Source organism: Gopherus evgoodei, chromosome 7 (genome assembly GCF_007399415.2).
Source record: "Gopherus evgoodei ecotype Sinaloan lineage chromosome 7, rGopEvg1_v1.p, whole genome shotgun sequence".
Lineage (NCBI taxonomy): Eukaryota > Metazoa > Chordata > Testudines > Testudinidae > Gopherus > Gopherus evgoodei.
The window spans coordinates 34,139,244-34,164,179 of NC_044328.1; the positions used below are offsets into that span (position 1 = coordinate 34,139,244).

The following is a 24,936-nucleotide window of genomic DNA, read 5'->3' on the forward strand; positions in this document are numbered from 1 at the left end:
ACTAATTCTAACTTTGCATATTTATACTTCAATCAGAAGTTTCTAGCTTTTTGTTTTTACATTTAGTAACTGATTAAAATACTATGCAGGTAGTACATCCAAGTTGACAGCAAAGGATACAGCACCAACCAATCGGAATTCAGAGTAATCATCACATTTATAGCTGCTAAACCAGTGACAGTGTGAATCCTTGTGATATGTAAACATACCTGTGGAATGTAAAAATTATTTCACATTATTTATCTGCAATGAAAAAAATCCCCCCCAAAGCATGTATCTGTCTCATGCTTATAATATATGGAGATATATCTAGCTCATGGAACTGGAAGGGACCTTGAAAGGTCATCAAGTCCAGTCCCCTGCCTTCACCAGCAGGACGAAGTACTGATTTTGCCCCAGATCCTTAAGTGGCCCCCTCAAGGACTGAACTCATAACCTGGAGTTTAACAGGCCAATGCTCAAAACACTGAGCTATCTCTCCCCTTGCCTTTCTTCATCCTTTTCTTAGCTAACTAAGGGTATGTATACACTACAGGATTATTTCGATTTTACATAAACCGGTTTTGTAAAACAGATGGTATAAAGTCGAGTGCACGCGGCCACACTAAGCACATTAATTTGGCGGTGTGCATCCATGTACCGAGGCTAGCGTCGATTTCTGGAGCGTTGCACTGGAGGTAGCTATCCTGTAGCTATCCCATAGTTCCCACAGTCTCCCCTGCCCATTGGAATTCTGGGTTGAGATCCCAATGCATGACGATGCAAAAACAGTGTCGCGGGTGATTCTGGGTAAATGTCGTCACTCATTCCTTCCTCCGTGAAAGCAACAGCAGACAATCATTTCGCGCCCTTTTTCCCTGGACTGCATCGGCAGACGCCATAGCATGGCAACCATGGAGCCCGTTTTGCCTTTTGTCACTGTCACCGTATGTGTACTGGATGCTGCTGACAGAGGCGGTACTGAAGCGCTACACAGCAGCATTCATTTACCTTTGCAAGGTAGCAGAGACGGTTACCAGTCGTTCTGTACCGTCTGCTGTGCCACTGTAAATTGGCGATGAGATGACGGTTATCAGGGGGTGCAAAGACAAAAATGGGAATGACCCCCCAGGTCATTCCCTCCTTTATGTTGTATCTAAAAATAGAGTCAGTCCTGCCTGGAATATGGGGCAAGTGTACTAGAGAACCAGTATATCAGAGAACCAGAGAGCACAGCCGCTCTGTGTCAGATCCCACAGAAATGATGAGCTGCATGCCATTCTAGGGGGTGTCCCTGCAACAACCCCACCTGTTGCTACCCTCCTCCCCCAACCCTTCTGGGCTACCGTTGCAGGGTCCCCCCATTTGTGTGATGAAGTAATGAAGAAAGCAGGAATAAGAAACACTGACTTTTTAGTGAGATAAAATGAGGGGGAGGCAGCCTCCAGCTGCTATGATAGTCCAGACAGTACAGAATCTTTTCTTTAGACATGAAAGGGGGGGGGGAGGCTGATGGAGTTCAGCCCCCAGTTGCTATGATGAGGACGGTTACCAGCCGTTCTGTACCATCTGCCGGAAATAACCAGGAGTCATTCCTATTTTTACCCAGGCACCCCCGGCTGACCTCACCTGAGGCCAGCCAGGAGCACTCATGGGCTGATGATGAGGATGGTTACCAGTCCTAATGCACTGTACCGTCTGCCACCAGGGAAGGGAGGGAAGAGGATGCTGCTGTTCATTGCCCCAGCACCGTGTCTACCAGCAGCAAGCAGTAAACATACGGTGACATTGAAAAAAGTCAAGAAACGATTTTTTTCCCTTTTCTTTTACAGGGGTTAGGGGGGAGTAAATTGACGAGATATACCCTGAACCACCCCGGACAATGTGTTTGACCCTACAGGCATTGGGAGCTCAGCCAAGAATGCAAATGCTTTTCGGAGACTGCGGGGACTGTGGGATAGCTGGAGTCCTCAGTACCCCCTCTCTTCCTCCATGAGCATCCATTTGATTCTTTGGCTTTCTGTTATGCTTGTCACACAGCACTGTGCTGTGGACTCTGTATCATAGCCTGGAGATTTTTTTCAAATGCTTTGGCATTTCGTCTTCTGTAACGGAGCTCTGATAGAACAGATTTGTCTCCCCATACAGTGATCAGATCTAGTATCTCCCGTACGATCCATGCTGGATCTCTGTTTGGATTTGGGACTTCATTGCCACCCGTGCTGATCAGAGATCCATGCTGGGCAAACAGGAAATGCAATTCAAAAGTTCGCTGGGCTTTTCCTGTCTATCTGGCCAGTGTATCCGAGTTCAGATTGCTTTCCAGAGCGGTCACAGTGGTGCACTGTGGGATACTATCTGGAGGCCAATACTGTCGATTTGCGGCCACACTAACCCTAATCCAATACGGTAATACTGATTTCTGAGCTACTCCTCTCCTCAGGGAGGAGTACAGAAACCAGTTTAAAGAGCCCTTTATATCGATATAAAGGGCCTCCTTGTGTGGACGGGTGCAGTGTTAAATCGGTTTAACGCTGCTAAAATCGGTATAAACACGCAGTGTAGACCAGGCCAGAGTGTATGTATCAGTGAGTGCCTTCATTCTAGATACTTTCCTTCCTTTCCACAGCAATACAGGTAGTTGTTTGGCAATCTTGAAGGATGCTGGCACATATTCACTAACACTAATGTCACAAGCTGTATGGCCATATAAGGCACGGTGGTGGGCTGTGTTACAGAAATGACCAAACAATAGCGAAATTGACAATGTTAAAGTTAATTCGCGAAAGAATTATTTTTAAGATCCATATTTATGGAGCCAAAAATTAGAGTGTTAGAGTGAGTCAAATTTGCTGAAAAAAACAAAAGCAAAATATGTGGTTTAGAAATTGAGGTGACTGAGAGACCCATTGCATAGTGCAATACTGACTACCATGTTCACAATTCTCAAGTAAGGAGCTGGCCCTCATGCAGGTAAATCCCACATCTATACACAGTTACTGTGCTTCAGTTTATAGACACTAAAGGTATGTTTACACAGCAAAGAAAAACCTATAGCTGGCCTTTGCCAGCCGACTCGGGCTTGCAGGGCTCAGGTTACATGACCCAACAGAGAATATTAAAAAAAAAAAGACCCAAGGTGGATGGGCTAAACATTTGAAAAAACTAAAAATGCCTCTCCATCCGTGTTTTTAATTAATCCCGTTTTTAATTTGTTAATCTTAAAAGAAGTAAATTATGAGGACTCACCATAGTCCGGGTGAAAAATCTGGCGAATAAGGAGGAGAAACCATTCTTTTGTCAAGCCACCCATATCAAGACCAGCCTCCCCTACAAATGTAACTTTCAACTTTTTTTTCAAATCTGCCCTCTTCCGTGTCAGCTATTAAAAAATAAAAATTACAATAAATCAGAGACTCACAACATATCTAGTATTAAAGAACTTCTAGATAAAACAAATGTGTTTATTTTTATTCTACAGCTATTAGTTGAGTGAAATATGAATCCATAAAGTTACTGAATTCTAATTCATAATTCAAGTTTATATGCAAATAACTGTTTGGATTGGGAGAGTTAACTAATCATAATTGGTTGGCCACCCTCCCTCCTGACTCATGAGGTCTCTGGCCAGGCTTGAAAGCCATCTTGGGAGTCAAGGCACCAAACAGCTCTCATCCACGCTCTCTCTGAGTAACTGGGTCCTGGCTATGGTAGCAGTGGATTAAAAATTTGGGTAAGAAATTGGAAGAAAGACTAAAGTATTTAATAATCTCGGAGCATGTGTAATTCTGTAGGCAAGTTAATAATAGACAGGTAAGGGAAGTGTCACTTGAGTCATTAAAATCTACTGAATCATAATTTCAATGGTATCATCTTTTTAACCGATGATGGCAATCAACTTCAAGCATTCCTTCCATTTATAGTAATCTGAAACCTTAAAAAAATATTAATCCGGGTATCATGTTCTGGGCATTAACTGGTAACACATTATTGTCAGTCAGGAGCCTCAGTAGAACTTCGTGAGGGCTGCCACGTTTGATATGCCTGTGTTAAAGTATAATTTAAAAAAAAATTTAAAAAAGTTTTCTTCATTGTATAGCTACATAATTGTCCTAGGCTTGTGCTGTTTGGTGCCATAGTGTTTGTGGGAGAAAGGACTTTCGAATGATACCCAACTTGAACAATTTCCAACCACACTGTATTATCAAAATGTCTACCAACCAGAGGACTTGGAGTGGGGACCCAGGGAGAAGTGAGCCCCCCTGCCATGCCACTGCAATTATGATTCAGTAGATTTTTACAAATCAAACAACACCCCTCCCTTATTTTGCTAACACTAGCTTGCCCACCACAGAATGAAATTTTACTATAATGTGCTCCTAGACTATAAAGCTTGAGGAGAGAAGGAAAAATCACACAGTATCTAAAGAATTAGTTAGAAGAAGTTGGAATTCCTACCTTGGAATATGATATAATATAATCTGATGATTATGCACAGTATTCTTAATGGGTTCACTTTATGTTCATATTTTTAAAATTTCTTTTTAGTTAGCATGTACTTACACAAAATGTACATAACTGTGTGTGTGAAGTGGGTAAATGTGCAGGAGACAATGACTGAAAATGTGGTTAGTTTCCTCAGCTACCATTACAAATGTTTTAAATAGATTCACTACAGAAATAAATCCTATCAGACTGAATTCAAAATGTTACAGATACTTTTCAACAAAACATTAATTAATTTCCATCTTCTGTACCTCATCAAGTGAATCACTAACAAGGTGCATCCTTCTCACTTTCAAGTTCAGGAACAACATATTCATGTCAGGTCTCTGCCTGCGAGAGACTTTGTCCACTAGGCTTTGCTATTTGGAATTTAAAAAAAAGTATTTTACACACACAACACTTTTGCTTAAGAAGCCAAATCAGCCCTCACTACCCAGTACCATTTCCTCTTAACAGTCACTTCTCCCTTATATGCAACACCCTGTCCTGTGACCTGTATTTTGATCTATCATTGTCTACCTGAGCAGAATAAAACTGACAAATAACAAGGCTTTTCAGGGAAATGTGTTCTTTCAAAATTATCTTCCTCATTAATCTCGCTTGCCTGTCACTCATGGGCGTGGTGAAGAAAGATTCATATATTGCAGAAGACTAAGAGCAGCACATTATACTGTAGAAACACATTTATGAAGCTACTGCCGCCCTAAGCAAACTAAAACAAAAACACTGTAAGCATTCTTCATGGCCTTTTGCAGACTAGAAGTTACAGAATGACCTTTTTTTTTTTATTTAGAGGTTAGCCCTAAATTTCAGAGATTGCAATAAATAATTTTACAGAATGTTTAACAGATTAAAATGTATAACATTATTTTTACATGATCATTTATCACAAAGTGACTTACCCGTGCCATGCTTATCATCTGTTGTTCTGAGTCCCTCTGAATAATAAATTTTTTTGCTGCTATAGAAATAATGAATGGATACTGACAGAAAGAAAACCTGAGTGGCAAAATAGGAAGTTAAATAAGGTGTAATTTTTACTAAAGATAATAAAACAAGAATCAATCTTTGTATTACTGTTTAGTAATTCTCTCCTCCATTAATATCTCATTTGTAAATAACTCTTCTTCTGAAACAGCTATTGTTCTTTCCGCATTGTGTGCACAGATGTTAATTTAATCTTGTGCAAACCATTTTAGTGCTAACTAACAAGGACTTAGCATTCACAGTATTTGTATATACTTTTTCACAATAGATCTTTAATCTTTATTGTAGCATCTACCATCATTGCCCTTTCGTGTGACTGAAGAACAAAGCCAGCCACTATAGTATGCAAACAGTATCTTTGGTGTTAAATACTAAATTTGAATTGTTAAGCAGAGCTAATGAATTAAAAAAAACTTAACTTTTACATTATTTTGATTGCAAAAAAGATGTCTCATGTCTATTATTTTCCAGTCAATTAGAGCACATAATGGAAATACTTGTAATTTATGCTATTTGCTGGGGCCTGATTGACATTGGCAGCTGCAGGAATGCAGCATTTCTGAAAAGAATCAGGCCATCAGTAACATTATTTTTCAATCAATCAGCAACAAGAATGATAAACGCTTAAGAATCCCAGAAGTGACAAAGACCAACGGTTCTTTTGTTAGTTTTCTTTGTTAAATTTAAGCTTTCATGAAAGTGAGGGAATAGCAACATTAGCTTGAGCAAAGAACAGTGCATGTAGATGCTGTCCAAGCTTTCTCATGTGGCTCCGCTAGAATTCAGTCATTACATGCAAAGTTATTTGTCTCTCTAGCCTATTCTCTGACAACTGTGTAGAACATTATACATATCATAAAGATACTACAGTGAAGTATGACAGTCCCTCTCAATACAAAATTTGCCTTGGAACTTGTGCAGGAATTTGGACTTTGGGCCCCCAACACGTAAGGTTAGTGTTAGTCCATTATACTATCTGTCAAACAACCAGTGTCATCTTTCATTTAATACCTAAAGTTTCTTTCATCCTTCACCTCTGACAACATTATATGGGCCACAAGTCAACAGTTAGTATTCTTAGTCATCAGAGGCATCATTCACTAAGGAAGACAGCAGAAACATTGATTCACCATGTAAACTAAAAATGAACTTACTAAATATTCTACACCACTCATTAAAAATCAATTTGAAACTAACTCTAAGACTGATGAAGTGGTCCACATGCCCTGTTATAGTACAAACATTTACAGCTACATTAACAGACAAAAAAAAAAAAAAGAAATGTATGTGAACCACATCAGCATTTCTATCAAGAATTTTTATAAAACCTAACAAAAAAGATTACTTACCAATAACTTTAAGTTGAGTGTATTTCTTTTGTTCACATTTATGGGATGTGTGGCCTGGTACTGCTGAGCTTCAGGAACTTTCTAGAAAGCACTCCACTGTTGCTCTGAACACTGAGACTCAGGCCTATACAAAGGATTATGGAGTCCACAACCACCAAGTGAACTCCATAATTCCATGAGAACAAAGTTGTGAAGAAGAGAGAAAGGTGGGAGCAGGGTGTGAATATGCAGAGGCAACCCTCCTAAAGAACTATATTTGCTAGTGAATAATAATTTTCTTTTCCAAGGTTTGCCTCATATTCCTGATCATGAGGTATAAAACAGGATGATGACAAGTGCTCTCATGTGATCCTTGTTTGGGGAATGTAACTGGCAGCTAACTAGTGCTGCAGTGGCTTCATTCACTGGCAGGGACCACTAGGTCCTGACACAAAGGTGTAGGAGGCCATGAGACTTATCCGCTTTAGGAAGAAACTCACTGACATTTGATAATTTTTCTTTAATGGAATAGTATCTTAGAAAACATTCTAAAAATCTCTTCAGGGGAAAAAAATTGCTTGCAAAGAGTCCAGGACTGCACCAATATAAGAAGGTATCTTTTGAGTAGGTACCAGAGAAATTGAGCAATACCCATGTCACTTTCAGGAATTCTTCTAAGGTTTGTGGTATACAAATGCAAACCAGCCAGTTCTCCAAGTACAAGTAAATTGGAATATCTTAATGCCAAAAGTATGGTGCAACCACAGCCAAACAACTGTTAAATCAGAAAACAGTAATGACTGTTCCCTGAATTTAAATATTTGTGTTGAGTAAGTCTGAATGAGATATGTAAGCATCTTTTAAAAAAGTTGATAGCTTTTGTCAAGGTTTTTTCCCCACTTTGAACTTTAGGGTTCAAGAAGTGGGGACCTGCATGACCACTTTTAAGCTTAATTACTAGCTTAAATTTGGTACGCTGCCACCAGCCAGAAATCTGTGTCTGGCACACTTCTGTTCCCCCAAAACCTTCCCTAGGGAACCCAAGACCCAAACCCTTTGGGTCTTAAAACAAGGAGAAATTAACCATCTCCATCTCTTTTTTCCCCCACCAATCCCTGCTGCATTTAGACTCAATCCCTTGGATTCTAAAACAAGGAAAAATCAATCAGGTTCTTAAAAAGAAAGCTTTTAATTAAAGAAAGAAAAGGTAAAAATTATCTCTGTAAAATCAGGATGGAAAATGCTTTACAGGGTACTCAGATTCATATAGACTAGAGGGACTTCCCCGCCCAGCCTGAGATTCAAAGTTACAGCAAACAGAGGTAAAAATCCTACCAGCAAAAAGACACATTTACCAGTTGAGAAAACAAACATAAGACTAATCTGCCTTGCCTGCTATTACTTACTATTAGGAAACATGAAAGACTGATTCAGAAAGATTTAGAGAACCTGAAATGATGTCCCGTCCCCTCTTAGTCCCCGAGAGCAAACAACGAACCAAACAAAAAGCACAAACAAAGACTTCCCTCCATCAAGATTTTAAAGTATCTTGTTCCCCTATTGGTCCTCTCGTCAGGTATCAGCCAGGTTCACTGAGCTTCTTAACCCTTTACAGGTAAAAGAGACATTAATCCTTAACCATCTGTTTACGACACGTCCCCCAAATCTCAGACAATGTGGAACCACATTGGCAGTGATTTCCTCCTAGAACTTTAGAATAAACAGAGTAATAAAACACATGCACCTTTACATATACTACTAATCATGTAAAACTACAAGACTTTTCACATTTCAAGGACAATTTTTAACCAGTTGATTCCGGGAAACTTTCACGAGAGAGTGCATCAGCTACTTTGTTAGAAGCTCCTGAAATGTGCTGAATTTCAAAATCAAAATCTTGGAGAGCTAAACTCCATTGAAGCAGTTTTTTGTTGTTTCTCTTGGCAGTATGAAGCCACTTTAGTGCAGCATGGTCGGTTTGTAGCTGGAAACGCTGTCCCCAAACGTATGGGCATAGCTTTTCCAGGGCATACACAATGGCGTAGCATTCTTTTTCACTGATTGACCAGTGGCTTTCCCTCTCAGACAGTTTCTTGCTGAGAAACACGACAGGATGGAAGTTTTGATCCGGTCCTTCCTGCATTAAAACTGCTCCCACACCATGCTCAGATGCATCTGTGGTTACCAGAAATGGTTTGTCAAAGTCTGGGGCCCTTAGCACAGGATCAGACATGAGTGTTGCTTTAAGCTGGGTAAAGGCCTTCAGCGATTTGGCTATAGTGTGGTACAAATCACCTGTAATACCCGGCCAAGCCTAAGAAGGATTGGACCTGTTTCTTTGACTTTGGGACAGGCCAGTTTTGGATAGCATCCACCTTGGCCTGTAGGGGGTTTATTGTTCCTTGACCCACCTGGTGTCCAAGGTAAGTCACTCTGTTTTGGCCTATTTGACACTTTTTAGCCTTAACAGTTAGTCCTGCCTGCCTGATGTGCTCAAAGACTTTTTCCAGGTGTTCTAGGTGTTCTGCCCATGAATCAGAAAAAATGGCCACATCATCGCAGTAGGCAACTGCATATTCTCCCAATCCTGCTAGGAGACCATCTACAAGTCTTTGGAAGTGGTGGGTGCATTTCGCAGCCCGAAAGGAAGTACATTAAATTCATACACTCCTGCATGGGTGATGAAGACGGACCTTTCTTTGGCGGGTTCATCTAGCGGTACTTGCCAGTACCCCTTGGTTAAGTCTATTGTAGAGATGAACTGGGCACATCCCAATTTCTCCAATAGCTCATCCGTGCATGGCATTGGATAGTTGTTGGGACGAGTTACAGCGTTTAGCTTATGGTAGTCCACGCAAAAGTGTATTTCCCCATCTGGCTTGGGTACTAGAACCACTGGAGATGCCCATGCACTGGTAGAGGGGCGGATTATACCCATCTGTAGCATGTTTTGGATATCCCGTTCTATAGCAGCTTGGGCATGAGGAGACAGCCGGTAGGGTGGGGTTCTAATTGGGTGAGCATTACCTGTGTCAATGGAGTGGTATGCCTGTTCAGTCCGTCCTGGGGTGGCTGAGAACAATGGGGCGAAGCTAGTGCACAGCTTCTTGATCTGCTGCCGCTGCAGAAATTCCAAGGTTGTGGAGAGGGTCACCTCTTCCACGCCACCGTCACTTTTTCCTTCGTAGTAGACACCTTCAGGCCGCTCAGTGTCATCTTCTCCCTGGGCAGTAAACTGACAAACCTTTAAGTCTCTGGAATAAAAGGGCTTGAGAGAATTAACACGGTACACTTTAGGCTTTAGGGTTGAGGTGGGAAATGTTATGAGATAGTTAACAGCTCCCAGGCGCTCTTGGACCGTGAATGGCCCTTCCCATGATGCTTCCATCTTATGGGCCTGTTGCGCCTTCAAGACCATAACCTGGTCTCCTACTTTGAAGGAATGCTCTCTGGTATGTCTATCATACCAGGCCTTTTGCTCTTCCTGAGCATCCTTTATGTTTTCTTTAGCAAGGGCTAAAGAGTGTCGGAGGGTGTTTTGTAGGTTGCTTACAAAGTCTAGAATGTTAGTTCCTGGAGAAGGCGTAAACCCCTCCCATTGCTGCTTCATCAACTGTGGCTATACACAAGTTTGAATGGTAAAAACCCTAAACTGGGATGTGGTACAGCCCTGTAGGTAAAAAGAAACTGCTGCAACACTAGGTCCCAATCATTGGAGTGCTCATTGACGAATTTACGTATCATGGCCCCCAAAGTTCCATTAAACCTCTCTACCAGGCCATTGGTTTGATGGTGGTAAGGGGTAGCAACCAAGTGATTCACCCCATGAGCTTCCCACAGATTTTTCATGGTCCCTGCCAGGAAATTAGTTCCTGAATCTGTAAGGATGTTGGAGGGCCAACCTACCCTGGCAAAAATGTCTGTTAAGGCCTGGCACACAATTTTAGCCGTGGTGTTGCTTAGAGCTACTGCTTCCGGCCATCGGGTAGCAAAGTCCATGAAAGTCAGTATGTACTGCTTTCCTCTGGGGGTCTTTTTTGGGAAAGGACCCAGAATATCTACAGCTACTTGCTGAAATAGGACCTCAATTATGGGGAGTGGCTGGAGAGGGGCTTTGACCTGGTCTTGGGGCTTTCCCACTCTTTGGCACACCTCATAAGACTGGACATAATTAGCAATGTCCTTGCACATCCCCTCCCAGTGGAAGGACTTCCCCAACCTGTCTTTGGTTCTGTTCACCCCAGAATGGCCACTCGGATGATCATGGGCTAAGCTTAAGAGCTTTCCCTGGTACTTAGTTGGACCTACCAACTGTTTTTGAGGATGCCAGTCTTCCTGGTGTCCACCAGAAAGAGTCTCCTTGTATAAAAGTCCTTGTTCTATAACAAACCGGGATCGGTTAGAAGAGCTGAGAGGCGGTGGGGTGCTCCGTGCCGCCGCCCAAGCTTTCTGAAGGCTGTCATCTGCTTCCTGCTCAGTCTGGAACTGTTTCCTTGAGGCTGGAGACACCAGTTCCTCCTTAGACTGTGGACTTGGGTTTGGTCCCTCTGGAAGCGATGTAGGTGATGGGGTTGTTTTAGTTGATGGTGAACCGCTTTCTGCTGGTGCACTATGTGATATTTCAGGCTCTGGCTGAGCCTCTTGGGTAGGGCTGTCTGCTGCTTCTGCCAGTTCAGGCCTGCTGGCGCCCTCTGGCATTGGGGTTGGACATGGGTTTGCAAGCGCTGGCGTCAGTGCTGGCAACGGTTCTGGTGCTGGTTGCTTTTCCAGTTCTGGTTCTGGGACTGGAGGCACTGTGACTGTTGCAGTCATTGGCAGGGAATACAGGTCCAACATCTCTCTCTGGGTCTCTGGTAACACAGACGGGGCCCTTGTGGATGGCTCAGGAACAGGGATGGGTCTGGAAGCTTGCCTGGCTTGGCTGCATGTAACCATTCCCACCCTCTTGGCCCGTTTTACCTGGTTGGCCAAGTCTTCCTCCAGTAGTATGGAGATGGGATAATTGTCATAGACTGCAAAAGTCCACATTCCTGACCAGCCTTTGTACTGGACAGGCAGTTCAGCTGTAGGCAAGTTTACAGATTTTGACATGAATGGGTAAATTGTCACTTGGGCCTCTGGGTTGATGAATTTGGGGTCCACTAAGGATTGGTAGATAGCTGACTCTTGTGCCCCCGTGTCTCTCCACGCAATAACCTTCTTTCCGCCCACTCTCAAGGTTTCCCTTTGCTCTGAGGGTATTTGAGAGGCATCTGGGCCTGGGGATCTTTGGTGTGATGGTGGTGTAATGAACTGCACTCGGTTGGGGTTCTTGGGGCAGTTGGTCCCAGTTCATTACATTTAAAACAGCACCCAGCTGACTGGCCACTGGGCCGAGGTGGGTTGCTGGAGACTGGTGAGGTGGGACAGTAAGGTGTCTGGGGCTTTCCTTGGGTTGCAGGTGAGGTCTTGGGTTGTCCCCGGTGATAGGGTTTATTTTCTGTTTGCCCCCTGTGACATTCGCTCCCCTTGCTAGTAGCTTTTTTCTTTTCTGCCACTTCCACCCATCTGGCTCCAATCTCCCCCGCCTCGGTTACAGTTTTGGGTTTCCCATCTAGGATGTACCTTTTCATTTCCTCAGGAACACCCTCTAAGAACTGTTCCATTTGCATTAGGAGGGACAGCTTGTCCAGAGATTTAACATTTGCTCCTGGTATCCAGGCATTCCAATTCTTTCCAATGTGGTAGGCGTGTCGGGTAAATGACACATCTGGTTTACACCTTAGGGCTCTGAACCGCCGACAGGCATGCTCAGGTATTAGCCCCATTCTGATTCTGGCCTTGGTTTGAAAAAGTTCATAATCGTTCATGTGTTCCTTAGGCATTTCAGCCGCCACCTCTGCTAAGGGTCCACTGAGCTGTGGCCTCAGCTCTATCATGTACTGGTCTGTAGAGATGTTGTACCCATGGCAGGTCCTTTCAAAATTTTCTAAGAAGGCGTCAGTGTCATCACCTGCCTTGTAGGTGGGGAATTTTCTGGGATGGGAAACAGTACCTGGAGAAGGGTTGTTAGGGTTGGCTGGTACATCCGGCTTAACCTTTGCTAATTCCAGGGCCTGCTGGTGGGCCTCCCTCTGGAGCTCCAAAGCCCTCCGGTGGTCAGCTTCTCTCTCTCTTTCTTTCATCTCCATCTCTTTTTCTCTTATCTCTAGCTGCCTCCTGTGGTCAGCCTCTTTGGCTTTTTCTTCTGCGTCCAGCCTAGCCATTTCCTGTTTAACTGCTTTCTTGGCAATCATTTTTCTGCTTTCTTGTGCTGGCCACAGCCCCCTGCAGCTCAGGGCTGCTTGGTTAACAAAGATTTTCTAACTAGCTATACCCGAGAGGTAGAAAGAAAAAAAAACACAATTCAACTTGTAAATGCCTTTTGCTGGCTGTCTGCTGGCTCACAGCATGAAGCCTCCTCTTAACAAAGACCCTTGTTAAAAAAACTTAACACCTCTGCCCTCAGGCTGCTTTTCAAGCAGCTAGAAAGGAGAGAAAAAAAATCCTACTGGCTTTTGGTTCCTAGAAATCCCACTTCTGCCACCTTGTCAAGGTTTTTCCCCCACTTTGAACTTTAGGGTTCAAGAAGTGGGGACCTGCATGATCACTTTTAAGCTTAATTACTAGCTTAAATTTGGTACGCTGCCACCAGCCAGAAGTCTGTGTCTGGCACACTTCTGTTCCCCCAAAACCTTCCCTGGGGAACCCAAGACCCAAACCCCTTGGGTCTTAAAACAAGGAGAAATTAACCATCTCCCTCTCTTTTCCCCCCCACCAATCCCTGCTGCATTTAGACTCAATCCCTTGGATTCTAAAACAAGGAAAAATCAATCAGGTTCTTAAAAAGAAAGCTTTTAATTAAAGAAAGAAAAGGTAAAAATTATCTCTGTAAAATCAGGATGGAAAATGCTTTACAGGGTACTCAGATTCATATAGATTAGAGGGACTTCCCCCTCAGCCTGAGATTCAAAAGTTACAGCAAAGAGAGGTAAAAATCCTACCAGCAAAAAGACACATTTACCAGTTGAGAAAACAAACATAAGACTAATCCACCTTGCCTGCTATTACTTACTATTAGGAAACATGAAAGACCGATTCAGAAAGATTTGGAGAACCTGAAATGACGTCCCGTCCCCTCTCAGTCCCGAGAGCGAACGACGAACCAAACAAAAAGCACAAACAAAGACTTCCCTGCACCAAGATTTTAAAGTATCTTGTCCCCCTATTGGTCCTCTGGTCAGGTGTCAGCCAGGTTCACTGAGCTTCTTAACCCTGTACAGGTAAAAGAGACATTAACCCTTAACCATCTGTTTATGATAGCTTTGTTCAGACTTCATAAAGAAAGGATAAAGAATGATGGAAGCCAATATCAGCATTTGTAATTTGAATTTATTCATTAACTCTTAATTTTTTTAGCCTTCATATCATCATGGATCTATCTGATTTTTTAACATGAGAAACGATCTTGAATAGACAGTACATCCCCTTTGTACTGATCAGGCACCTTTCTTCTGTAGTTTCAAACTTTACAGAGAATTCTCCTCTGCTCTGAATAGTGTTTACTTAGTAGAAACCCTTATAAGCATATGGGAAGAGAAGTGGGTTGCCCCATGGAATTAGATTGTGTAGCCCAATCAAACTTTAATCACCAATGATCCATGGTAATTTCACTCCACATTTCAAGGAAATGGACCAAACGGTCCCCAACCGACAAAGATGACTAGAAATTAATGAATGGCACAGGCTTCTCAGGCAATTTGTTAAATGCGTTGCTTAGTGGATGCAGAAGCCATGTGAACATCAGCAGTCAAAAATGAACTACTATTTTTTCCCACCTCCAAGCCAGGCAGATCATCACAGATATTAGCTGAAGGGAGGAGAAAGTCAAAGTTACTGGAGCTGGTTGTGATAGCAAGAATGGTGAGGACTAAGACTACACACACAAAAAATACAGCTCAAAACTGGTATGCTTGTCCAGACTGGCTGCAGTTTTATGTTCAGAGACACTACTGGGGATTTAGACTATGTAATATTGAAGAAACAAGGGAAAACCCCCAAAGTAAAAAAGAATTAAAATTACACCAAGAGTGATATAGCTGGACTAAACTACACTACAATCAAAAGCCAAACAAAATATGTCTGACTACAGACAATAGGTCTGGATGTCCACAGCTAACCAAGAAAAGGAAAGAACTGAGGTGGGGTGGAGGCCAGATAGCCCTCCTAAAGACTTTGTTCTGAATGTTCAGAGTCACAAGGAGGCACTCTCGTGAACCCAACTGGCACTGTTTTCTAGAAAGTTCCTGAAGCTCAGCAACTCTGGGACATACCTGTGAATATGCCAATGAAATTCTGTAGTTTTCTGAAGTTATTTGTACCATAATATTCCATGATACTAGAAATTTGTAAAATGCTTTTATATTTCCAAATCCAAATATCAAGCCTCACACTGAAGCCTGATCTAAAAAACCTGCAATGGTGCGAACAAATTCTGCCCTTAAGGTTTTCTTCAACTCCTACTAAAGTCAATACAAATTGCACATATATAAACACAAGGCCACATTTGGTTTTTAGTATCTAACTTATTGAGAACATTTCAGCGTACTTTGAAATAAACTAATAAAAAGTAAAATAAAGAAAGATGTGATTAATCTGTTATGATTCAAGTCATCAAGATCCCTTCAGAAATCCTTAATGCGATGCTATATTGTTTAATCTGATCCAAAATTTTCATTTTGTAAAAACAAGCTTTTGTGAAATCAATGAAAAATGTTTTCATTAAAGATTTTTTAAATTCAAAGGAAAGTTTTAATAAATATTCCTCTTCCGTTTTCGTAACTGAAACGTTGTGCTGATTCATGATAATCTAAAGTCTTAATTTCACTGTACAAGCTAAGCAAAATGCAAAAAATAAAAACAGCCTAAGAGTGAAAAATAAATTGAATGTTACATTTTCTTCCACTTTAATAGCCTAAAGTACTACTTAGAACAGGAGACTTGTTGCCAAAAGTGACAGTTAAAAGACTGTAAGTCTTCAAAGGCTTACACGTTTATCTTTATGCACTGAAAATAGTCCTGTTGACCGCAGTGAACTTGATCACAGTCTGTAAAGTTAAGCATGTGTTTAAGTCTTGGCAGGATCAGAGCCAAATTCTGGAAGGACACATATAGTATATGAATGTTTGATATGTTTTATATATAAAATGGTAAATGCCACTTGATATTAATAGGTGTCTCTCTTATTGTGTGGAGGACAAAATAATTTGTATCACGATAAAAATAATTCTTATTAGAAAATTTGTACAGTAGAACCTCAGAGTTACATATACCAGAGTTATGAACTGACCTGTCAACCAAACACCTCACTTGGAACCTGAAGTACACATTCAGGTAGCAACAGAGACCAACCCCCCCCCCCCCCAAAAACATGTATTAAATATAAACTACTAAATCATTAAAGGGGAAGTTTTAAAAGAAGATTTGACAAGGTAAGGAAACTGTTTCAATGTTCAGCTGTAAACTTCTGAAAGAACAACCATAATGTTTTGTTCAGAGTTATGAACATTTCAGAGTTACGAACAACCTCCATGATTGAGGTGTCTGTAACTGAGGTTCTACTGTAATTAGACTTCACTAGCTGCCTTTTGTACTGTCAATATTAGCAAACAATGAACTTATATTATTGTCTACAATTTTTACCTTTTATCTGATTTAAATCAAAGCGTGAAATCATGGCCCCACTGAAGTCAATGGCAAAACTTACAATGACTCCAATGGGGTCAGGATTTTACCAAAACTGTCAAAGCCATCTATTTGAAAAAGACATGATGCTGAACTTTAAAATAAACAGACAAGCCTATAACGAACAACAAAAAAAAAGGGTAATCTATTTTTATTTATTGTTAGACAAAACCTGACTCCTGCCAATTTCTCTTTTACCTGTGAGAGTTTCCATAACACTGCCAGTTATGATACTCTTCCATGAGATCAATATGATCCAAAGTAGAATTATAAAAATCCGTATATGGAATAATAGCAGGATTAGCTAGGCTATTTGCAGCATCTACAAAGAAAACATATAGAATCAGTATCAGGAACTCTCTCAAACTACTATCCCAATGAGGCACACCCATTTTCAAGTTATGTGAATGTCAAAATCAGCTGTTATACAGTCATCTTTTTTGAACCTTAGCTATAGTATTGCTATCACTCTGCTAAAATAAATATTGTCATGCTAGCACACCAACATTTAATGAGAATACTTTACAAACCACTATAATCAAAGAGAAACTAGACAAACAAGTGCTAATCTCAAGATCATTTTAAAAATATCTTTATTTTTCAGTTTGAATGTTAAAAAACAGTAAGTCTAGGGACTCAAATTGCTATCTCAGACATATGGAAATTTGACATGTAATTGATACACATAATTTACTTTTTTGGTATTTTATGAAGCAACAGATTTTGTCATTGAAATTAAAGTACTAGCTAATGCTTATGATCAGTGACTTGAAACAGGGGCCAAAATTCCAAGGTAATTGTTTCTGCTTCCTTTTTTCCAAATATACTTTAAGAATTTTAAAAATTAAATTCCAATGGAAGTCTAAAAAGTATTTTACTCATCAACAACAGAAGACTGCTTTCCTGAAAAAATATCTAAGTTAGACAGTATCTCAATATAAGGATGAAATCTTGCCTCATAAAAGAGTAATAAAACTCCTATAGACTTCAGTGTGGCCAGAATTTCACCAAAGAGTAGTCTATTCATATAAGACTTAAATAAAAAGAGTAAAGTATAGCCATCAGAACAATGGACACTTCTGATTAAGGAATCAATCGATTACTTATATTATTTTTCAACTCCCTGAACTCTTAATTTATCCAAATATTTCAAAACACATCTATTGACATAATATATTATGTTACATGTATGAGTTCAATGCAGTTTTAGTAAAGGAAAGAAGACACGGATGCACCCTAGGCCCTGCCTTTTTCCTTTCAGGTTTCAATTCTCTATCACCTTATCTGAGCTTCATAATGAAATACTTAGATACTAAATGAGAACGAGATTTAGCCAAATTGTCATTACATGGGGATCTGACTTTTAATCAACTGTTGTCTTGATGTAAAAAGAGGGCCCACAGTGTAGACTTGAAACCACTCCCCAAAACTGACCCAATATTTATGGCAAACAAGGACTCCTTTCAATAAGCCCAAATTTATTAGTCACAATGCATTTATTGCGATCAGTCAAGCAATACATTTGGGATTGCTAATCCAATGCAATGCTAAGGTTTGTAAATATCTGTTCATTCAACAATAAAAAACTTGTATAAAGTACTGCAATATAACAGGAGTTCTGACTTTCACTGGATGCGAAATAAGTTGAATGTTGCATATTGGAAATTTTTAAGATCTGCTAATCCACATGCATGTTTGCTAACAGGCTTGTGCCAGTGGGATTGCTGAATTTATATGTCAGCAACTCGTGGGCAACATCACTGAGACTGATATGGGCTATCTATGTGACTGAGAGTATCTCACATTCATTTGATGTACTTTCTTTTAAGGGGAAACAGGCTATATGCTGACCATTCAATATGATTTGTGTTCAGACTACCTACATCTTTTTATACGTATTTATGTGGTAAGAATACATGTATCCTTACTACAACATTACAGTCTTATGCAGTTGCTGGAGCAACCTACTGTATAAGCATTTATAGCAATATATTCCTATTTGCACCTGTGAGCTTTGACTACCGTATATACTCGTTCATTAGCCCATTCGTTTACAAGTTGACCTCCCAAGATGGTTAGGTAAAAATAGCAAAAACTGTGTGACCCTTTCATAAACTGACCCTATATTTCAGGGGTTGGCAAACTTTGGCTCCTGGCCCGTAAGGGTACGCCACTAGTGGGCCTGGACATTTTGTTTACCTGGAGCGTTCACAGGCATGGACCCCCTCAGCTCCCTCTGGCCGCAGTTCGCCGTTCCCAGCCAATGGGAGCTCAGCTCCCCATGGCTGCGGTTCACCGTTCCCAGCCAATGGGAGCTGCAGGAAGTGGTGTGCCATTTCCTGCAGCTCCCATTGACTGGGAATGGCAAATCGTGGTTACAAGAAGCCAAGGGGCTCCATGCCTGTGAATGCTCCAGGTAAACAAAATGAAAATGTATTAGATATTCAATTCAATGATTCCATAGAGTTTAAAATCATCAAATTTTGGTGTAGACCTGTTTATAAGCCAAGCCCCACTCTTCGATGCATCACTTTTTTACGAAAAATATTCGTCTTATGAACGAGTATATACAGTAAATCTTAATTGGTCACAATTTTGTGGGAGAAGATCTCATCCCCTGAAGTGCAATATAAGAGGGTGCCTTCTCCCTAAATATACATACAGGATTAGGAAAGAAGCGATAGTTATGTAGACTAGATCACGTCTGCAGGGAAAATCTGCTTTTGGGTACAGTTTAAAGGCATTCTTCTAGGATAATGGAAAAAGCATTTGGTTGGTGTAGACATGGGTGCATTCTCCTCATCATGCAATGGCAAAAACAGAAGTGCTGTGGGAACATCGTGGCCCTCTGCAGAATCTATTTTGTCAGTTATTTTATGTCTCTGTGCTAAAAAGAAAAAGACAATATATCATAACATAATTGTGAACTAAGAATAATCAATTTTAATTAGAAAAACTTACTGAATAAAGATAAGACTTTGGTTGCTGATGGAATCCACCAAGTACATTTTATCATGGGTGGGAATTCTTCAGGTTTTGCAGGGAACAGACGTAAAGAAATAAATTGCAGCAACCTGTCTACTAACTGCTTAAACCTCCTCTGCGAAATCCTAGAAGAAACATACTGAAGTTACTCTTAAGCTAGTACTGCCTCCACTCTAGACTATTATAATAAATTACCACATAATGGACAAAATTCCAAATATAAAGTTTATTTACATCTGCATACTTCTAAACATTGACAAGTGGCAATATTCTTCTTTAAAGGATATAGCAATTCTATTGAATGCATCAGGCATACTATAGATGTGCTTTAATCTCTACATCTTTTTAGATTACTGTATCAAAAGTTACCTCTTTTCTAAATAGTTAATTGGCTCTTTATTAAAGTGGTAAATAGAAAGATAGAAATTATCTGCTCTCTGTGAAGTTTGTCTTTTAAATCTGACAACTTTTTTGAATTTTCTATTTAGAGACATTTTGCTTCATTGAAAAGAGACACTAAAAATAACTTCATGCACTCTCGAGTATAGACTAAGTATTCTACAAACACTTTTTATGTTGTACAATACATAGCTTCCATGTATGTAGTAAGAGAAATGCACAATCTTTTAAAAGATAAAAAGCTCAAATTTTTAGTATTGTTTGGCTTTTCTATCCTGGCTGTAACAATGAAAAACATCAATCTTCATGTTACCGTCTTAACCAAGATAACAATCATCCTTTTCAAACAGTGAGCCAAATCAAATTATAGCTATTAGAGTTTTTGGTAAACTAGGACACATCTCAGCTTGAGGCGGAAATTTTTACCTCCTCATGGAAAAGCTGCCCCCAAACCTAGCAGATAACCTGCAAGGCCAGGCTCATTCAGACAGAAGTCCTGTATCCACATGAGGCTACAGCCCCAGTGGCCCCTACTAGCACAGCTCCAACAGGGCCACACTTCCACCAATGGGATCTGTGCAAAAGTTAACATAGCCTTGTAACTTCCATGAGTTTAGGAGAACTATGTATGTACCCCACAGCCTGCTCCTTCCTGCCGGACTCTATGTATGTTTAAAAAAATAAAACTTTTCAGTTAATATAATTAAAGCTTGTCAGAATACAAAAACTTTCATTATCAATGAAAGTATATTTAAAATTGTGATCCTATATGATGGAAAGTTTGTTTTTTTTACTTTTTAAACCAGTGAGCTAGGAAATGATGGTCAGCTTCTGCCAAGGTTGCTATCTGTCTTAGCAAGTGAGCATAGATGACATAAGTAGATGTGTTACTAAACTGAGGATTCTGCAAAAGATATTAAAAACATGTTGTTAGTACTGAAATTAGTATTAAAAAAAAGCCATTAGACTTTTCCAACCAATACAATCATGGATGAAAATATCATTTTGAAAATTGGTTTTAAACAGAAATCAGAGGTTTGTTTATTTAACGAAGACTTTGCTATAGGTGAACTTCAATTAAAACTTATTGGATAAGCAATACTCAAGAAAGTTTCAATATTCTTATAGTTGTGGTTAGCACTGACCCTACAGCTCAATATTATATACAACTTTATTGACATATTCCAGGATTAGAGCATTAGTCTTAATTTCTATCATCACCCCTGCACTGGTCTGATCATATTCCCACTATCACAGCAGGTTACATTTCACACAATTCACAGTTGCTTCCCCTCCCTGGTGTACTGAAAACCTTTTCTCCTATATGAATTAGATTCCCAGCTGACTTTATCCCCAAATACTGGTGAACTGCTCTCTTGTGTACAAAACACATCCAACAAGCCTCATCTATGTTAGTAAAATTCAGACTTATTATTGATCACTGATGCAACTCCACCGGTAGCAGGAACAGTCAAATACTAGTATAAATAAGACAGGCATTCTTACCTCTGTATCATGATGCATTTATCGATAATATTTGTATGTTTCCTGCAACATTACAGTCTTATTTAATTGTTGAAACAAAACTCTGCTCAAAATATGCAGAAAGTAGCCTGTTGGGAAAGTGGGCACAAAGGCAGATCAATGCAGGAGAGCTGGGGATGGGGAGGAAATAAAATAACCCACTTTGCTCTCTCATCCTGCAAGATGGCAGTTTCCAAGCAGTAAATTTGTATTGTTTTTTGCATGTTAATCAGAAAGAAAGCCTTTATTTTTCATACAAATTTAAAATTTTAAAAGAAAAAACCCACAGCAGTAGACTTTTCTGTAGGGTAACTGTAAATATTTCAGTACATAGTTTCCATACAGAAGGAAATTAAATATAAATCCATTTAATGTAAAGCCTCTCAACGTATATTTTTAATTTACAGTACACTTTAGTTACACTTTGATTGTATAAAGGATTGTACATCACGCATTAAACAGATTATGTGTTTTACTAAAAAGCTTCTATTTTTCTTACCTGTAAAAGTATACAGTATGCTCTAAGATCATCTTTTGTTCGTGGCCTAAGAACAAACAAATTTATGCCAAAATCATATGTAAGTATAAAAAAACATTAACAGTCAATGAAAACATGTATCTAACTTCTCAGTTTTGCTTCTCCAAAGATACCATATCTGATGATCTTCTACAATCTATACATACTCTGGATCCCTTACACTGATCGGTCAGGAGAAGCAAAATTAGTGTACCATTGTAAACCATAGGCTGAGTAACCCACCACCCACCTACTTTCTGCCATAGAGAGTACTTCCAAAGTTATTATAAGCAAGAAGCATGTTACTGTAAATTACTATGTACACAGGGAAAATGTCTTCTAAAAGGAACTCAATGTGATCCTGAAGAACACTTTGAAGATACTCCAAGATGACTGACCTTACGTATTCCTGCAACAATATAAATAAGAAGCAGTAGACATGCCCAGATAAGAGAAATTGACAAGGAAGAACATTTCTCTTATTAGAGAGACTTGTCCATTTATCCTTTGCATAAAAAGCATAGCCAGAAGTGAAAAGTAGACAGGCAGGGAAAACAAGGTTCGGTCAGAAACACAGAAAGCATAGAAAAACATTGCTGAAGCACCACTTCACTGAATACCCTCATATGAAACACTATATGAGGAGATACCCAGAACTCCTCTTCGGAATCAAATGTTTGCTTTATACATTTCCTTGATTGATGCTCAAGATTTCTCTGCCCATGAAAATGAAGCTGATTTAGAGGAGTGTGTCCACAGTCCCTCCAAGGAGAGACCTTTGGCCTTCAATGTTTTACTAACAGCATGTGATTCAGGAACAGACTTTGTCCTTTTTGGATTTTCTGACTCCTATGTTGAAGACTAATAAAAAAAGAAAAAAACTTGATCATCAATACTGTTCTGTTCTCTTAAGATAAATCTTGAGAACAAACCAAAAATCTGAGATGTATCAGTTTTCTTTTTGAGGACATTTTAGATTAGGGTAAAATAACAGGATACTAAGACATGGGATATACTTCTAAGTCTGAAATCCTGAGGGTTACTTTGTTCCCTATGGAATGTGCAGTAATGAGTCTCAACTAATATGACTTTTGATAATGATACACTCTGAGGAAGTGTTAGCCATGAGGTAAATCCCACAAGGTAAGTCCACGTAAGAGTATGGAAGTAGAAGTCTCTAATGAATCCCTCTCATGAGAGCAGAAAGCAGGAATCATTCTCAACTGTCTTTAGTATTACAAGCATAATCAAACTGCCCATTTGTTTCTGACATAGGAAATGTTGCAGAAATCCTGGTGTGCTTTTTGTAATCATGTTTTCATAGTTTAGAAAAAGTGAATCCATTCTTGTAGCATCTGTTGGAGCTGTGTGAAAAGAGCACACAATTTCTGAATGGTCTATATTTCTTGGGTCAATTGTCTTCAAGAGATTTTAATCATGACCTTGTTGAGAGTTTCACCAAATGATCCTCCTCCATGCAAAGGTGTTAAAAGGTTACCAGTTGCTTTGGTGGTTAGCTTTCCATAAACACAGCTATGTTTGTTTCCTGACAATGGTGGTTGGGATCAGTGATATTGTGGACAATCAAACTGAGCTAATGGCATCTACTATGAAAGAAGAGATGAGAAGTCTTCAAGATGGACTGCATTATTTTGTGTTTGAAGGCTGTAGTTTTTCAAGGATGGAATTTTCAAAAGCTCTCAGCACTGGCTTACTTCTGCTTCCATTTAGGTCAATGATAAAACTCCCATTGGATTTAATGGAACTAGAGAAGGTCAATGCTGAGAACGTTTGAAAAGCCCACCCTAAGTCTCCTGAACTATAATACAGATGCGCCAGCAAAGTACATGGCAGAGAATTTCCTGAAGGCCTGAATTTCCTTGGAATGGTGATTTGACCTTCCTGTCCAACATAGTGCTTAAGAAAGAAATCTTCCTTAATGAAGAAGATTGTTTCCTTCATCATGCCTGTCAATACAGCATCCCTCTTAGGCACTGTGGACAGTTCATTTCTTTGCAGCTTATTCAAAAGTTTTTGATCTGCTAGTTTATGCAATTGCTTTTTCATAGCTGCTCCCATTCTGAGTTCCTTAAGCAATCATTTCAAATGAAAGTCCATGTGCTAGTAGAAAAATACATGATCACCTAGTTTTTAACGGATTCCTTCTTGCCTTTTTTTGGTGAGGACTCCAGAGCCAAAACAATCCTTTTAATCATGGTGCTGCAGTATTCCATGGGACAAAAAGTCTTTCTTGGAAGCTTAGTTCAGATTTTAAAGAACAGATTAAAACAGCTGTTCTTTGAGGAAAGAGAATGAAAGGAAGCGGTTGAGTTGGAGGAGGAATCATATAGCACTTCCAAAGCTCCTAATGTTTTCTTCTGTTTCTTTAATCTTGGATCTTAAGATCAATCGTGGATCTTATGTCCATGACAGAAAGTGTCTACGGATTAAGAGGGAGAGAGGGGGAGGAATAAGCTTTTCTAGTGCTCATTCCGTATAGGATCCCATTGCTCTCCATTAAATAATTGACTGAAAGAGACCTTTGGGAAGACCCTTACCAAATTCTGGCTACTCCCTAAGTGAGGGGAACCTTGAGCAACAGGAACAATGTCAGACAGCTAGCTATCTTAGCATCTTTTCTCTTTTCTATATTTGTACAGCACCCAGCACAAGGGACTCAAACATCAGTTAATATAAATATTTATTAAAAACCATTCCCACATCTTAGGGGTGGGGGGAATCTTATGGAATGGGAGATGCATGAGGAGCTGGGAATAGTGTAGGAAAAGAAGGAGTTCCTCACTGTTTTTTCTATCTTAGAGGAGCATGGATGCTCTCATCGCCCTTCATGGTAGAGGATTTGCCGACTTGCCTTTTTGTGCTTTGTGACTGGTGTATCAGTGTGGTTTTGCTACTTCTTGCTATTATTTACTTTCTTGCTGCTGTTAC

At 40.0% G+C, this 24,936-nt stretch overlaps 1 protein-coding gene and 1 long non-coding RNA gene across 4 annotated transcripts in view; one reads left to right on the forward strand and one right to left on the reverse strand.

Annotated features, from left to right (window-relative positions):
- LOC115655027 overlaps nt 1–24,936 on the forward strand; it is a 109,944-nt gene that overhangs the window by 46,905 nt on the left and 38,103 nt on the right. The gene's annotated exons all lie outside the window — the stretch shown is intronic.
- The window catches only part of HECTD2 (HECT domain E3 ubiquitin protein ligase 2), an 89,547-nt gene that overhangs the window by 19,333 nt on the left and 45,278 nt on the right, over nt 1–24,936 (reverse strand). For all 3 annotated transcript variants that reach the window (XM_030570055.1, XM_030570057.1, XM_030570056.1), the window contains 8 exons: nt 21,970–22,015; nt 20,741–20,850; nt 19,524–19,672; nt 16,761–16,884; nt 5,388–5,484; nt 4,737–4,844; nt 3,229–3,361; nt 121–209 (listed from right to left, as the gene is read on the reverse strand). In XM_030570055.1, coding sequence (XP_030425915.1) covers nt 121–209; nt 3,229–3,361; nt 4,737–4,844; nt 5,388–5,484; nt 16,761–16,884; nt 19,524–19,672; nt 20,741–20,850; nt 21,970–22,015 — 856 coding nt within the window. The remainder of the gene's footprint in view (nt 1–120; nt 210–3,228; nt 3,362–4,736; nt 4,845–5,387; nt 5,485–16,760; nt 16,885–19,523; nt 19,673–20,740; nt 20,851–21,969; nt 22,016–24,936) is intronic.